The following is a 17260-nucleotide window of genomic DNA, read 5'->3' as shown; positions in this document are numbered from 1 at the left end:
CGGTTGCTTCCACGTTGGAACTATTCTGCATAAAGTTTTTATGAGCATTGTCAGTGTGATTTTAACTGGCATTTCCCTTACGACTCAAGTACTTTTTCACATGCTTAATATATCTTCCTTTGTTTAATGTTTGTTCAAGTCTTTAGTTCATTTATATATTGGTTGGAAGTTTTTTCTCATTAAGTTATTAGACTTCTTTAAATAGTCTGCATAAAAAAATTCTGTCAGATATATAGTTTGTGAATATCTTCACACAGTCTGTTGTTACTTTTCATCACAAGTCTTCTACAAGTTAAAAAATGTACCAATTGGTTATAACTACTATATTAATACATATAACTTAAAATACTCTTTCTTTTATTGTCATTTGGTCAAACAGAATTTTACATGATCTTTAATAGAAAAGATGACCTATTGCAATGTATATTCACTTTTACAGGTTGGGTAAAGATGTGAATGTAAGTTAACATGCAGAAAATGGATAATTTTTCTGACTAGGTCACAAATGAATAAAAATCTTATGTGACAAAAACTGCTCAAGGCAGCATTTATTAACTTATTTAATCCTCAAAATAATACTAAAATAGGAATGACAAATTCCCCCCAATTTACAAATGAGAAAACTAAGGCACAAAGGAGAGAAAATAAATTTCCCAAGTTTATAAGGTTAGTAAGTGCAGGAGACATGAATTTAATGCAAGCAATCTACTTCTGGGGTCCTTGATATTAACTATTATACTACATAAATTAGGTGCTACCCACCATTCATATAAAACCATCCACAAGAGTCAGGCCGCTTGCATCCTGGAGGTAGCAGGTGGGCACCCAACCCGCCTGCCTTGCAGAGCTGAGTGATGGGTAGCCAACCCACCCAACCAACATGCCAAAGACAGACGTCATCACTGAACAACCCCACCCGACCACCACTCTGAGGTTTGTCGCCATCACAGAGTTAGCCACAGGATTCCTTATAGGCCGGTGCAGGTGTTTTGAACTACTTCTGTGGGCGTGGCCATCAACATTGGAAGGGCAACTCCGTTCCTGAGACACCTACAGGAGGCTAGAAGACCTCCGACAAGACCCAGGAGACGAGAAGAGAGACTCGGGACCAACTCACAGCCACTGGGGAATACACCCCATCTGAAGGGCACCACCCCTACAAGGCCAGCTTCCTAGTGGAGCACGGCATTATCAAGTTCCTCGAACACTTCAGGCTACTGAACGCTAAGAGGTTATTGGAAATCTACAGAGACAATATTAGTCAATAAAGGAAATCTGCAATATCCCAGTTTCACTAGTAGATGGATAGATATATGAACAATATGAGAAAACAAGGGAAGAAAATGCCCCAAACCTAGATGGTATAGCAATATACTCCAATGAAAGCATGGCAAAAGAAATGTCACAAAGGGAGTTCAGAATGTACATAATCAAAACAAACAGGGAAGCAAATCAAGAGATGAAAGAGCAAAATGCAGGCATTCAAGAATGAGATGAAAGGGCAAATGCAGGCATTGAATGATCGCACCAATTGACAGTTAAAAGAGCAAATACAGGAAGCAAAAGGACATTTCAATAAAGAGTTAGAGATATTGAAAGAAAAAAACAGAAATCCTTGATGAAAGAAACAATAAACCAAATTAAAAACTCCATAGAAAGCATAACCAATAGGATAGAACTGGAAGACAGGAAATAGTTAAAATCACAGCCAAAATCAATAAAATTGAAACAAAAGAAACAATTGAAAAAATTGACAAAATAAATAGTTGGTTCTTTGAAAAAATAAACAAAATTGATAAACCCTTAGCAACACTAACACAGAGAAGAAAGAAAACTCAAATTACTAAAATTCGGAATAAACAAGGAAATATCACAACAGACAGGAGTGAAATACAAAACATAATTAGAAACTATTTTGAAAATCTCTACTCCAACAAAATAGAAAATCTCAAAGACATCAACAGGTTTCTAGAGACATATGAATTACCTAAACTGAACGAGGAGGACAAACACAATTTAAATAGATCATTCTCAAGTAATGAAATAGAAGAAGTCATCAAAAGCCTACCAACAAAGAAAAGTTCAGGACCAGATGGGTTCTCAGCCGAGTTCTACAAAACCTTTAAAGAAGAGCTCATTCCAATACTTCTCAAAGTATTCCATGAAACAGAAGAGGAGGGAACCCTCCCAAACTCATTCTATGAAGCCAGTATCACCCTGATACCTAAACCACACAGAGACACATCGAGGAAAGAAAATTTCAGAACAACATCCTTAACGAACATACACGCAAAAATTCTCAACAAAATTTTAGCAAATCGCATACAAAAATATGTTAAAAAGATTGTGCACCATAATCAAGTAGATTTTATCCCAGAGATGCAAGTCTGGTTCAACATCTATAAATCAATAAATGTAATTCACCATATCAACAGACTTAAAGTTAAGAATCACATGATTATTTCGATAGATGCAGAAAAAGCATTTGATAAATTACAGCACCCCTTCATTTGCAAAACACTAGAAAAAATAGGGATAGTGGGAACATTCCTTAACATTGTAAAGGCCATCTATGCTAAGCCCATGGCCAATATCATTCTAAATGGTGAAAAACTGAAAGCACTCCCTCTAAAATCTGGAACAAGAAAGGGATGCCCTCTTTCACTCCTTCTATTCAACATTGTCCACTAAACTGTAGCCAGAGCAATTAGACAGACCAAAGAAATTAAAGGGTTATGAATAGGAAAAGAAGAACTCAAACTATCCCTATTTGCTGATGACATGATTCTATATTTAGAGGAACCAGAAAATTCCACAAGAAAACCTTTAGAACTCATAAGTGAATTCAGTAAAGTAGCAGGATATAAGATTAATGCTCATAAATCCAATGCATTTTTATACATAAGTGATGAATCTTCAGAAAGAGAAGTTAGGAAAACTACCCTAATTCACAATAGCTTCGAAAAAAATAAAATACTTGGGAATCAATCTCACAAAAGAGGTGAAACACCTCTACAATGAGAACTACAGAACACTAAAGAAAGAAATTAAAGAAAACCTTAGAAGATGGAAAGATCTCCCATGTTCTTGGATAGGCAGAACTAATATTGTCAAAATGGCCATACTACCAAAAGTGCTATACAGATTCAATGCAATTCCAATTAAAATTCCAATGACATCCCTCACAGAAATAGAGCAAGCAATCATGAAATTCATCTGGAAGAATAAGAAACCCAGAATAGCTAAAGCAATCCTTAGCAGTAAGAATGAAGCAGGGGGTATCGCAATACTACATCTTCAACGATACTACAAAGCAATATTAACAAAAACGGCATGGTATTAGTACCAAAATAAACAGGTAGATCAATGGTACAGAACAGAGGACATGCACACAAACTCAAACAAATACAATTTTCTCATACTACACAAAGGTGCCAAAAATAGGCAATGGACAAAATATGGCCTCTTCAACAAATGGTGCTGGGAAAACTGGAAATCCATATGCAACAGAATGAAACTAAACCCCTATCTCTCACCCTGCCCAAAACTCAACTCAAAATGGATCAAGAACCCTGTAATCAGACCAGAGACCCTGCAGATTATAGAAGAAAAAGTAGGTCCAAATCTTCAACTCGTTGGCTTAGGATCAGACTTCCTTAACAGGACTCCCATAGCACAAGAAATAAAAGCAAGAATCAATAACTGGGATAGATTCAAACTAAAAAGCTTTCTCTCAGCAAAGGAAACTATCAGTAATGCGAAGAGAGAGCCTACAGAGTGGGAGAAAATCTTTGCCGCTCATATTTCAGATAGAGCACTAATTTTTAGAATATAAAAGAACTCAAAAAACTCTACACCAAGAATACAAACAACCCAAGCAACAAATGGGCTAAGGATATGAACAGATGCTTCACAGAAGAAGATCTACAAGCAATCAACAAACATGAAAAAATGTTCAACATCTTTTTTAATAAGAGAAATGCAAATCAAAACCACCCTATGATTCCATCTCACCCCAATTAGAATGGCGATTATCAAGAATACAAGCAACAACAGGTGTTAGCAAGGATGATGTGGGGAAAAAGGTACACTCATACATTGCTGGTGGGACTGCAAATTAGTGCAGCCACTCTGGAAAGCAGTGTGGAGATTCCTTAGAAAACTTAAAAAGGAACCACCATTTGACCCAGCTATCCCACTCCTTGGCCTATACCCAACGGACTTAAAATCAGCATACTACAGAGATACAGCCACAACAATGTTCATAGCTGCTCAATTCACAATAGCCAGACTGTGGAACCAACCTAGATGTCATTCAATTTATGAATGGATAAAGATACTGTGCTATATGTATATACAATGGAATATTACTCAGCCATAAAGAATGATAAAATTATGGCATTTGGAGGCAAATGGATGAAATTGGAGAATATCATGCTAAGTGAGATAAGCCAATCTCAAAAAACCTAAGACGAATGATCTCACTGATAAGTGGATGACGACACATATAGGGGGTGGGAAGGGGGCAAGAATGGAGGAAGGAGGGACTCTATAGAGGGATAAGAGGGGTGGGAGGGAGAGAAAAAAATAACAGAATGAATCAAAAACTATTACCCTAGGTAAATGTATGATTATACAAATGGTATGCCTCTATTCATGTACAAACAGAGAAACAAGATGTATCCCATTTGTTTACAATAAAAATGAATTTTTAAAAAATCCACAAAACTTAGTGGTACTCTGGACCTTACATCTATGCATGTATTTTTTTTATTAAATAAATAGTAAAATTTTGTATGATATATTCTGTAACTTTTTTTTTGATCACTATATATCATGAAAATCTCTCTATACCAAGGTAGGCAGTGGAAAGCCAATATGATTAACACAATGGTATGTGCATTTTCTTCCTTGCTCTTCCAAGTATTGATACAGTTCTCCATAAGCACTGTTTAATTCATATACCAACAGTCAGATTTGTTTGACTTGTTTTTGTAAGATATCTCTAATTATGTCCTTCCCTTACTAAAATATTTTGCATCTCACAGCTTTTGCAACAGATTAAAATCTTTAAACCGTTCTGTGATACCCTCCATAGTGCGACCCTGCTTGGATGTCTAGACTCACCTAAAACTGCTCCCACCTCCTCTGACCTTCTTCAGTTTCTCACCTGTTATCCAGTCTTTCACTATATTTTTCCACTTGTCTATAGCCTTAATAATTATTCCACATACCTTGATATTCACCCAGCTGATAATTTGTCTGACAAAGTCACATTCCCTTACTATATGCCATCAAAAGACAATGTTTTTGGATTTTGCTGTATTTTTCATAGACGGATTTACACATGGCTTTGTGATTATTAATATCATTTACCACTTCAAAAACATTAGTTTTTACACTTCTGGCACCAAAAAAAAAAAAAAAAAAAAACCATTTTAAACAATTAAAGACTCATTAGTCAATTGAAACTTGAAAAATATTAACAGATTCTTCTACAAAAACAGCAATATGTTTTAAGTTTTAAATCATAAGAAAGAATAGAGTCAGAGTTATTAAGACCCTGCAATTCCATTCACAATTGTAACAAAAATAAATAAATAAAATGCCTAGATATAACCTAACCAAAGAGGTAAAAGATCACGACAATGAAAACTACAGAACAGTAAAGAATGAAATTAAACATAACACCAGAAGATGAAAAGACTCCCCATATTCATGGATCCGCAGAACTGATTATTTTTAAAATAATCATGTTACCAAAAGCATATACAGATCCAATGCAATCACCATCAAAATACCACCAAAATTGACATAGGACTAGACTTCCTTAACATGACACCCAAAACACAAGAAATAAAAGCAGAATAGATTCAAACTAAAAAACTTTTTCTCAGCAAAGGAAACAATCAACAATGTGAAGAGAGAGCCTACAGAGTGGGAGAAAATCTTTGCCACATGCACTTCTGTTAGAGCACTTATCTCCAGAATCTACAAAGAACTCAAAAAACTTTATACCAAAAATACAAATAACCCAATCAACAAATGGGCTAAGGAAGTGAGCAGACACTTCACAGATGAGAATCTCCAAGCAATCAACAGATACATGAAAAACTGTACACCTCTAGAAATAAAAGGAAATCAAAACATATGAAAAAATGTACACCTATAGTAATAAGAGAAATGCAAATCAAAACTATCCTAAGCTTTCATCTCACCCCAAGTAGAATGGAGATTATCAAAAATACAAGCAACAAAAGTGTTGGTGAGGATGTGGAGAGAAAAGTACACTCATACTTTGCTGGCAGGGTTACAAATTAGTGCAGCCACTCTGGAAAATGGTGAGATTCCTTAGAAAACTTGGAATAGAACCACATTTGCCCCAGTTATCCCACTCCTTGGCCTACACCCAAAGGACTTAAAATGAGCATACTACAGTGATGTAGCCACATCAATGTTTATAGCAGCTTAAATCACAATAGCTTGATTGTGGAACCAACCTACCTGCCCCTCAACAGATGAATGGATAAAGAAACTGTGGTACATATATATGATGAAATATTATTCACCCATAAAGAAGAATAAAATTATGACATTTGCAGGTAAATGGATGGAGTTGGAGAATATCATGTTAAGTGAAATAGGTCAATCCCAAAAAAACAAAGGCCAAATGACTTTTGGGATAAGTGGTTGATGATACATTACAGGGGCAGGGGGAGGTAAGGGAAGAATGGAAGAAGGATGAATTGTGTAGACAGAAATGAGGGGTGGGTAGGGGGTTGGAGAAGAAAAGATAATAAAATGAGACAAACATCATTACCCTATGTACATATGGTATGACTCTACTTCATGTACAACCAGAGAAATGATAGTTGTACTCCATTTGTGTATAATGAATCAAATTTTTTTTAAAAATTGACATTCTTCAAAGAACTAAAAAAAATCATAAAATACAAATGGAATCATAAAGATTTAAAATAGTCAAAATAATCCTGAGTAAAGAGCAACAAAAGAGGTATCACTATACCCAATTTCAAAATATACTGAAGAGCCATAAACAAAAACATATCAGTAGCATAAATATAAACACATAGACTGAAGAAACAGAGGAGAGAGAAGTAAAATCACGCAGCTCCAGTCATCTGATTCTTGAAAAGGGTCCAAAAAACATATATTGGAGAAAAGACAGTCTTTTTAACAAGTGGCACTGGAAAAATTGGATATCTATATGTGGAAGACAGAGATTCCTATCTTTCGCCCTGAATAAAAATCAAGGCAAAATTGATCAAAGATCTAAAGATAAGACCTGAAATGTTAAAACTGCTGAAAGAAATCACTGGGGAAACACTTCAAGATACAAGCAACAACTTCTTGCATGTGACTCCAATAACGCTGGAAATAATAGCAAGAATCGAACGAACAAATGAAATTGCACAGCAAAGGAAACAATCATGAAAGTTAAGAGACAGTCAAAAGTATGGGAGAAAACCTGTGCTCCCTACTCTTTCTGACTGAGGATTAATACCCAGAATATAAAAAAAAATCAAAAATTAAACACAAAAAAATCCAACAAATAAATGAGAAAACAAACTGAATACACACTTCTCAAAAGGAGAAGTACAAATAGCCAATAATTACCCAAAAAAATATTCAAAATATTTAGCCATCTGTGAATGCATCAAGATTCCACCTCATCCCAGTCAAAATGGCTATTATCAAGAATACAAAAAAATGCTGGTGATATGGATATTGGGGGGAAAGGAACTCTGACACACTGTTGTTAAGAATATAAATTAGAACAATCACTATGGAAATCAGCATAAAGGTACTGCAAAAAACTAAAAATGGAAATATCATATGATCCAACTACACCCCTCTACAGTTTATACCCAAAAGAATACTATAGAGATAATTGCATAACCATGTTTATCATGGCACAATTCACCACAACCAAGATACAGAATCAGCGTAGGTGACCATCAATGGATGGTGGATAAAGAATATGTAGTATGCACACACACACAAATATTTATAGATACATACAATGGTGTATTATTAAATCACAAAGAAGAAGGAAATCATATCATTTGCAGTAATACAGATGGAACTATAAATCACCACGTTAAACAAAAGAAGCCAGACTCAAAACAAGTATCTCTCTCGGGAATTTTCTCTCATTTTTGGAATCTACAAAAATAAAATTAAAAAGACAACATTAGAGTAGAAGACAGACTAATAGAGGAAAGGAATCAAGGAGAGGGTATAGAATGATAGTAAGGGAGGGTCATAAGGGGTGCATATGATTGAAGTATGTTATTTGCAATATACAAATACACCAGCATGAAGCTTATTATTCTGTAAGATTAATATGCACTAATAAAAATAAAAATTGTAAATAGGTTGCTAATTGTTACCAGCTTACTATTAATGGTTCTATCATTTACTAATTAAAAATATCAAGAACAAGTGACTCACTCGAGGTCCACCATCTCAGTTTCCCTAATCACTCAACTATACATCCATAAATTAAAGGTAAGATCTATTTATTACAACTGTTGGTTGTTAAGATTCAAATAATTCCCTGTATGCAATGAAAACTCAGTTAACTTCAAAATGCTATACAAGAATATGAGGATGCTATCCTTAGGAATTTCTTCCATAACTTAAATATGCATTGTATGATCTTGTTTATGTGGGAAACTCCCATGATTATATGTTCTTAAATGTCAAGTCAATATATTAAAGAGAGATTAAATCATCAAAACACAGGAAGGAATAAAGTTTAAAGGCAATGATTTTTTTTAAAAGGTCAATTTAAGCCATTACTAACCATTTCTCCTTTAATAAATATACTGTTTTTTTCAATATACTGTTCAATTTTAGTTCCCCAGTACTAATGAAACAGACTTTTTTAAAAGATACTGTCATTAGAACAGAATGTTGTCACAGGATAATAACATAATTCCACTGCTCACACAGATAAAACTGAACCCTGATAAAAAAGCCAATAGAACTCCCATAGAAAGAGATACAGGTATTCAAAAATCAAACTCATAGGCAAAAACCTAAAGATTCTTAGGTTCTAAATTCTCATTCAGGTTCCACTGAACCAAATATTTTACCAAGACTGAAACATTAAACAAAGGAATTAAAAATAGATAATACCTATCTATTCAATTTCATACCCAACTTATATAATTACACGTGGAAAACTTCAAATTTGCTAAAATCAAAATCAAAGGAGACTCTTACTTCTCAATGTACTAACACCCCCTTGCTTGTTTATATGTCAAATATTCTTTGTACCTTCACTAAAAAAAAAAATTAAAAGAAAAAATCTACCTGATAAAGATAGGTGCTATTTACCTATATTTATGCTTTTCATATTCTTTTAATTCTGTATATATAAATTTTTCTTTTTAAAATTATAAAAGTATATATTTTTCAATTAGTCATTTATTTAAATATATTATCAAATAAGAACCAAAACATGATCAAAGAAATTGGTAGGACCACTAATGTATATTGGGATTTATCAGATTTTCTAGTGGAGATTTTTCAACCAATGGTGTATCAATATTCTAATAATTAATAAACATTACTAATACAAAAGATTATTATAATATTTGTAGCTACAATGTGGCAAAGTGTTGAAAGTAACTAATCCAAGTCTCAAACCAATATAACATTGACTCTCAGACCAGTATAACATTGACTTTGAAACAACATGTATCCCATTTGTTTACAATAAAAAAAAAAAAAAATCTATAGAAATAAAAAAAAAATTCAGTATTAAGAAAAAGACAAATAGAATATCTGATAAAAATAGATTTGAAACAAAATATTAAATTTATTTCTGGACTGTTTTTCAAATAAAGATGACTTAGAAGGCAAATTTTCTATGAAATTTTAAAACACAAGGTTTAATTAATTAGGATCATTCAGTCAAGACAAATTCACAGAAAATTCAATGACATAATTTTTAAGAACATCATAAACCAAAATAAAGCCTAGGTTCACTTCTTTTGAAACCCTCCAAGGGAAAAAAATACATATATACACAGATATACACACACTTCTTCTTGTAATAAAAATTATTATTTCTGCTATGAATAAAAAAGGTATTTCAGATGACAGTTGTAATTTAGGTAAAACTGGTCACCTTGATACAATCCAGGGTAACAATAAATTCATTAAATAAAATAAAATACATAGAACAGTAGTAAAACAAGTTTTTAAAGTTTTTTTAAGTTAATCTTGTTTAAGAATTACACTACTATGTTTCTTGTCACAAAATATTAGCCCCCCCATTTGTCACATATCAAAATTTTTTCTATTTTCCTATTTTTATCTCTTTCTAAAGTATCATTACTTTTTTTTTTCCTTAGTTCTGGATGGACCTTTATTTTATTTATTTATTTTTATATGGTCCTGAGGATCGAACCCAATGCCTCGAACATGCTAGGCAAATGCTCTAATACTGAGCCACAACCCCAGCCCATATCATTACCTTTCAAAGGTATTAATTACCTGAGCAAAAGATGTTTGATGAAATGAAAACATGTAAATGTATATAAAATCTAATTACAGCCGCCAAGCATAGTGGTGCACACCTATAATCCTAGTAGCTCAGGATGATCACAAGTTAATGCCAGCCTCAGCAACTTAGCAAGGCCCTAAGCAACTCATCAAGACCTGTCTCAAAAAAAAAAAAAAAAAAAAAAATAAGTAAAAAGGGCTAGAAATGTAACTCAGTGGTTAAGCATCCTGGGCTCAACCCCTGGTACCAAAAAAAGAAAATCTAATTATAAAATCTTTTTTTATGCAAATGAAAATGCTTTGTGTCTCAGTCTATGACACCAATGGGCTATAGGAATCCCAGAAGCCCGAGTGAAGGGAATTAATCACCTCCTTGAGTTTTGGGGAAAAACAAAGAATGAAGTAAGCAAAAATGAACTGCTGCCTAATTGGCAGCCAACCCCACTCATAGTATATAGGATTGGGATCAGATGAGACGCTCCAAGAGGTGAGGGAAGGACTGGATGCAATGGGACAGGATCAAATTTTGGAGATTACAGAAATATTCTTTATCTTGATTTTGGTGGTAGTTACATAACTGTGAATCTGTCAAAATCACTGAAGTGTACACTTAAAATTGCAGAACTTCACTGTATTCAAATTACACCCTGAATATTTTAATGCTGGCAAGTACTTTACTATCATGCTACACCTCCAGTTCAACTCTAATTTTAAAATAAAAACAATGTTACCACAAAAACTGGCATAACCATGCTATAAACTATTATAGAGAACTTTATAAACCACATTCTACACAACTCTGGAGTACTGTGAAAGCTTTCTAAAGTTACCTATATTCTCAGGTGTCAGTAATTCTTCTGGTACTTCTACAAATTTTAAAATTTCTCCAGGGATTTTATAAAACTAAGAATGCTTCAAGGAAGAGGCAGGTAGTGGATTAAAGCAAAGAAACACTACCCAGCACGTCCTCGGGTTGAGATTAAAAAGCAGGAAGACTGCTCCTCAGTGAAGTGGTTGACAGAAATTCAACAATGAACAGCAAAATAATCATAGAGACACAGAAAGTCAGAAACTTTGAACATAATAAAATAAATAATACATTAGAGAAGTGCCATCCCATTATGGAGGAGTGGGCAAGCACAGTCAGAGAGACAAAAACATAGCAAATAAAATTGGCTTGAGGAAATCTGAAGAATAGAGAGGAAGGCAGGTCTTATGCTAACCCAGACATAACGGAGAAAGCTGTTGAGTGAGAAGTAATTAATATTAAAACAGTCAAGGAGCAGAGAGCTCAACCCAAAGTAGGAATAACTAGAGGGGAGCTCAGGTCCCTCTCTGAGACATCTACTCATACAGCAAAAACAGAGAAAAGACCCTAGAACCAAAAAGATAACTAACAATACACCAAAGGATACGTTTATAAAAGTATAAAACTGATATGAAAGCCCAAGACATTTGAAAACATGAGGAAACAGGCAAACAAATCTCCAACCAAAATTCAAATTTGTCCAACAAAGGAACCCACAGTATGGAAGCAGATGAAATTCCAAAGAAAGACTACGAAAAACTGATAATTAAAATATCCAATGAACTAATACAGGAAGTAAATACAATTTCAATAAAGAAAGAGAAATAGAATAGAAATACTGAAAAAAAAATCACAACTCCTGGAAATATTCAATGCATCAAATTTAAAATACACTTGAAAGTATCAGCAAGATAATAGACTGCATGGAAAACAGAACTTCAAGAGCTGAGCATGGTGGTGCAACCTGTAATCCCAGGGGATCTGGAAGCTGAGGCAGGAGGATTGCAGGTACAGAGCCAGCCTCAGCAACTGAGCAAGGCTCCAAGGAACTCAGAAAGACCCTGTCTCTAAATAAAATATGAAAAAAGGGCTAGGGACGTGGCTCAGTGGTTAAGTGCCACTGGCTTCAAGCTCTGGTGAAGGGAAAAAAAAAAGAAAAGAAAGAAAAGGAAGGGAGAGAAAGAGAGAAAGAAAAAAATATAACTTCAAACCTTGAAGACAGAACTTCAGGCCCTGAACACAAGCTATAAATTAGAGTAGTCAGTATGCTTTAAAAGAAAAGAACATCTGTTTTAGTCAACTTTTTTCACTGCTGTGACTAAAAGACTGAACCAAAACAACTATAAAGGAAAAAAGGTTTATTTTAGGTTTCATGGTTTCAGACGTCTTAGAGGGCCAACTCCATTCCTCAGGGCTTGAGGTCAGGCTGAACATCGTGGTAGGAGAGTGTGGTGAAGCAAAGCAGCTCACATCATGGTAATCAGGAAGCAGAGACAGACTCCTCTCTCCATATATACCCCAAAAGCCATGCCCCCAGTAAACTGCTTCCTCCAGCCACACACTACCACTTCAGTTACCACTCAGTTAACCCCATCAAGGATTAATTCATTGATTAAGTTAAGACTCTCACAACCCAAATGTTTCTCCTCTGAACCTTTGGCATTGTCTCACATGTGAGCTTTTGGTGGACATCTCATATCCAAACCATAGCAAACATGATCAGAATACACGAAAATGGTGGGACTACAGCAAGAGACCTAATCCGGGGATCACTGGGATAGAAGAGAACATGGAGATACAGGCTAAAGGCCTGTAAGAACCTCTTTAATGAGATAGCAGAAAATTTCTCCCACCTTAGAAATGAGATAAGACATTCACATACAGGATGCATATAGGACCACAAATAGAAAAAATTAAAAAAGAATACCCCAAGATGCATATAATCAAATTGCCTAACAGAAAATAAGGAAAGTATATCAACAGCTGCAAGATAAAAACATCAGGTTGCATATAGAGACAAACAATAAAGCTCATTTCTGACTTCTTACCTCAGAGACTACGATCAAGGAGGTACTAGAAAGAGAGACATACCATAATGTAAAAGAAAACAATCAATTAGCAGGCAACACTGCTGTATCCAGCAAAACTATTTTCTAGAATTAAATGTTCCATAACAAGGATAAACTGAGAGAATTCATGACCACTAACCCAGCACTACAAAGAATACTTAAAAGATACACTGCACACAGAAGAACCCAAAATCAAACCCCAAAGTTTCCAAATAGATGAAGCTCACTAGAAGAACTGTATTAAAAGAAAAACAAGATAGAATTAAATATGGGGAACTGACCAAAATGGCAGCAAATAATAATCATCTAGCCACAATAACAATGAATGCAAATGGTTTCAAACTTCCCAATTAAGACAGATTGGCCAAATGGATAAAAAACAAAACTATATGCTATTTTTAAGAGACTCATGTCATAGGCAGACAGTCATAACCTTAAAGTTCAAGGATGGAAAAAAAATATTACATGCAACAGAGTGTGAAAATAAGCAGGACTAAATATTCTCCTATATGACAAAGCAGATTTCAATCAAAAATTAATTACAAGAGACAAAGAAGGTCACTACATACTGATAAAGGGAGCATTATAACAAGAACATATAACAATAGTAAATATTTGTATCCCAAATGTCAGGTACTTGATTACATTAAATTTTTTTAAAAAAAGTTTTCTTGACATTAAATCCCACATGGACCCCCAATATAATGACACTAGCTGATTTCAACAGACTCATAACACCAATAGACAGATCATCTAAACATAAAATATATTTCTAATCTAAATAATATTATAATTCAAATAGACCTAACAGACACCTACAGAATACTTCACCCAAACAGCTGAATTCATTTTCTTCTCAGCAGTTTATGAAACCTTTTCAAAAACAGACCATATTCTACATCACAATTCAAGTCTTAGCAAATACCAAAAGAAAGATTTAATCCATGCATTCTATCAGACCCTAATGAAATGAAACTAGAAATACAGAGCAAAAATATTTATAAAAAAACCATAAACATGGAGAATGAATAATATGCTAATGAGGAAAGAAGAATCAAAGAAGAAATCAAGAAGTTCGTACAAAGACATGAGAACAGAGACACAACTTATCAACATCTCTGTGACAGCATGAAGGCAATTCTAAGAGGAAAGATTATAGCACTAAGCGCCCATATTTTCAAAATAGAAAGATTCCAAATAAATAATCTAATGCAATATACCTTGAGGCCTCAGAAAAGGAAGAACAACTTAATGCCAAAACAAATAGCAGACAGGAAATAATTACTATCAGAGCCAAAATTAATACATTCGAGAATTTTAAAAAAGTACACGGAATGAATGAAACAAAGAGTTGGTTCGTTGAAAAGATAAATAAGATTGATAAACCATTAGCCAAACTAACTAAAAGAAAGAGCAGACCCCAAATTCACAAAATTAGAGATTAAAAAAAAAAGGAGAGACCAGCAGAGGCAGCAGCCGGAGCAGCCGCAGCCTGCGCCCTCTCCTGCCCGCCCGCCCCGGGGTCTCTTTCCCCCCTCCTCCTCCTCCTCCTCCACCCCCCCTTCCTCCTCCGCCCGCCCTCTGGGCACCCCTCGCCTTCCCGCCCGCCCCTATTGTTCCGCCCCCGGCCTCCCGCCCTTCCCCTTCCAGCCCGCTCCCCTTTCCCCCTTAGTCGTCTCGCGCCTGCAGTTTTTGGCTTTCACCCCAACCAGTGACCAAAGACTTGACCACTCAAAGTCCAGCTCCCGATAACACTGCTCGACATGGACACCGGTGTGATTGAAGGTGGATTAAATGTCACTCTCACCATTCGGCTACTTATGCATGGAAAGGAAGTTGGCAGTATCATCGGAAAGAAAGGAGAATCAGTTAAGAAGATGCGCGAGGAGAGTGGTGCACGTATCAACATCTCAGAAGGGAATTGTCCTGAGAGAATTATCACTTTGGCTGGACCCACTAATGCCATTTTCAAAGCCTTTGCTATGATCATTGACAAACTGGAAGAGGATATCAGCAGCTCTATGACCAATAGCACAGCTGCCAGTAGACCCCCGGTCACTCTGAGTCTGGTGGTCCCTGCTAGTCAGTGTGGCTCTCTTATTGGAAAAGGTGGTTGCAAGATTAAGGAAATACGAGAGAGTACAGGGGCTCAAGTCCAGGTGGCAGGGGATATGCTCCCCAATTCAACTGAGCGGGCCATCACTATTGCTGGCATTCTGCAATCCATCATTGAGTGTGTCAAACAGATCTGCGTGGTCATGTTGGAGTCCCCCCCGAAGGGCGTGACCATCCCGTACCGGCCCAAGCCGTCAAGTTCTCCAGTCATCTTTGCAGGTGGTCAGGCCTATACCATTCAAGGACAGTATGCCATTCCACAGCCAGATTTGACCAAGCTGCACCAGTTGGCAATGCAACAGTCTCATTTTCCTATGACGCATGGCAACACCGGATTCGGTGGCATTGAATCCAGCTCTCCAGAGGTGAAAGGCTATTGGGCAGGTTTGGATGCATCTGCTCAGACTACTTCTCATGAACTCACCATTCCAAACGACTTGATTGGCTGCATAATCGGGCGTCAAGGCGCCAAAATCAATGAGATCCGTCAGATATCTGGGGCGCAGATCAAAATTGCGAACCCAGTGGGAGGGTCTACTGATAGGCAGGTTACCATCACTGGATCTGCTGCCAGCATTAGCCTGGCTCAGTATCTAATCAACGTCAGGCTTTCCTTGGAGACGGGTGGCATGGGGAGCAGCTAGAAGAATGCAGATTCATCCATAATCCCTTTCTGCTGTTCACCACCACCCATGATCCATCTGTGTAGTTTCTGAACAGTCAGCGATTCCAGGTTTTAAATAGTTTGTAAATTTTCAGTTTCTACACACTTTATCATCCACTCGTGATTTTTTAATTAAAGCGTTTTAATTCCTTTCTCTGTTCAGCTGTTAATGCTGAGATCCATATTTAGTTTTATTAGCTTCTCTCCCCCCCCCCTTTTTTTTTTTTTTGGCTCATGAATTTTTCTGTTTGTCATGGAAATGTAAGAGTGGACTATTAATACATTTCAGTTTAGTCCTGTAATGTCAGGAATTTTTCAAAAAAATTAAAAGATGGACTGGAGCTTTTTCTTTGTGAATAGAAACTGGATGACACACTGATTCATGTGGGTTTTAAAAAAAAAAAAAAAAAAAAAAAAAGGAATATCACCAAAGACATTTCTGAAATCCAGAGGATCAATAGAAATTATTTCAGAAATTTATTCTCCAAAGCTAGAAACTCTAGAAGACACTGGCAAATTTCTAGACACATGTGACCTGTCAAAACCATAAAGATACAGAAAATCTAAACAGACTAATAACAAACAATGAAACTGAAATAGCAATTAAAAGTCTTCTATATGAAGTTCAGAACCAAATGGATTCTTAGCCACATTCTATCAGACCTTTAATGAATAAATTCCAATCCTCTTCAAATTATTCCATTAAAAAGAAAAAGAGGGAACACTACCAAATTCATTCTGTGAAGCCAGTATCACATTGATACCAAAACCAGACAAAGACACAAGCAAAGAAAAGCACAAAATAAACATCCCTGATGAACACATATGAAAAAATATTTAATAAAATATTAGCAAACCACATTCAAAAAACTCATCAAAAAGATAGTACATCATGATCAAGTGAATTATATCCAAGGGATGCAAGGCTGGTTCAACATATTCAAATCAATATGTGCAATTCACCAAACTAATAGAATTAAGGACAAAAATCATATAATCATGTCAACAGATGCAGAAAAAAGTCTTTGATAAAATGCAGCATCCATTCATGTTAAAAATGCTTAA

The 17260-nt window shown here is 35.5% G+C and overlaps 2 protein-coding genes across 2 annotated transcripts in view; one reads left to right on the top strand and one right to left on the bottom strand.

Moving 5' to 3' along the window:
• Positions 1 to 17260, bottom strand: part of LOC306653220 (intermembrane lipid transfer protein VPS13B-like) — a gene marked incomplete at its 5' end in the record, with an annotated part of 899457 nt that overhangs the window by 721797 nt on the left and 160400 nt on the right.
• LOC306653357 (poly(rC)-binding protein 2-like) lies at positions 15016 to 16347 on the top strand. Its single transcript, XM_079126359.1, has one exon. It carries the CDS (start codon positions 15180 to 15182, stop codon positions 16173 to 16175), a length of 996 nt encoding a protein of 331 aa, XP_078982485.1. The 5' UTR covers positions 15016 to 15179; the 3' UTR covers positions 16176 to 16347.

This window comes from Sciurus vulgaris (genome assembly GCF_902686455.1).
Source record: "Sciurus vulgaris genome assembly, chromosome: 1".
Taxonomy (NCBI): domain Eukaryota; kingdom Metazoa; phylum Chordata; class Mammalia; order Rodentia; family Sciuridae; genus Sciurus; species Sciurus vulgaris.
The sequence above is the reverse complement of the archived record's forward strand: the minus strand, read 5'-3'. Positions and strand labels throughout refer to the sequence as shown.

Coding starts and splice junctions, on each gene's coding strand:
- LOC306653357 (XM_079126359.1), top strand. CDS start 15,180: ATGGACACCGGTGTGATTGAAGGTGGATTAAATGTCACTCTCACCATT.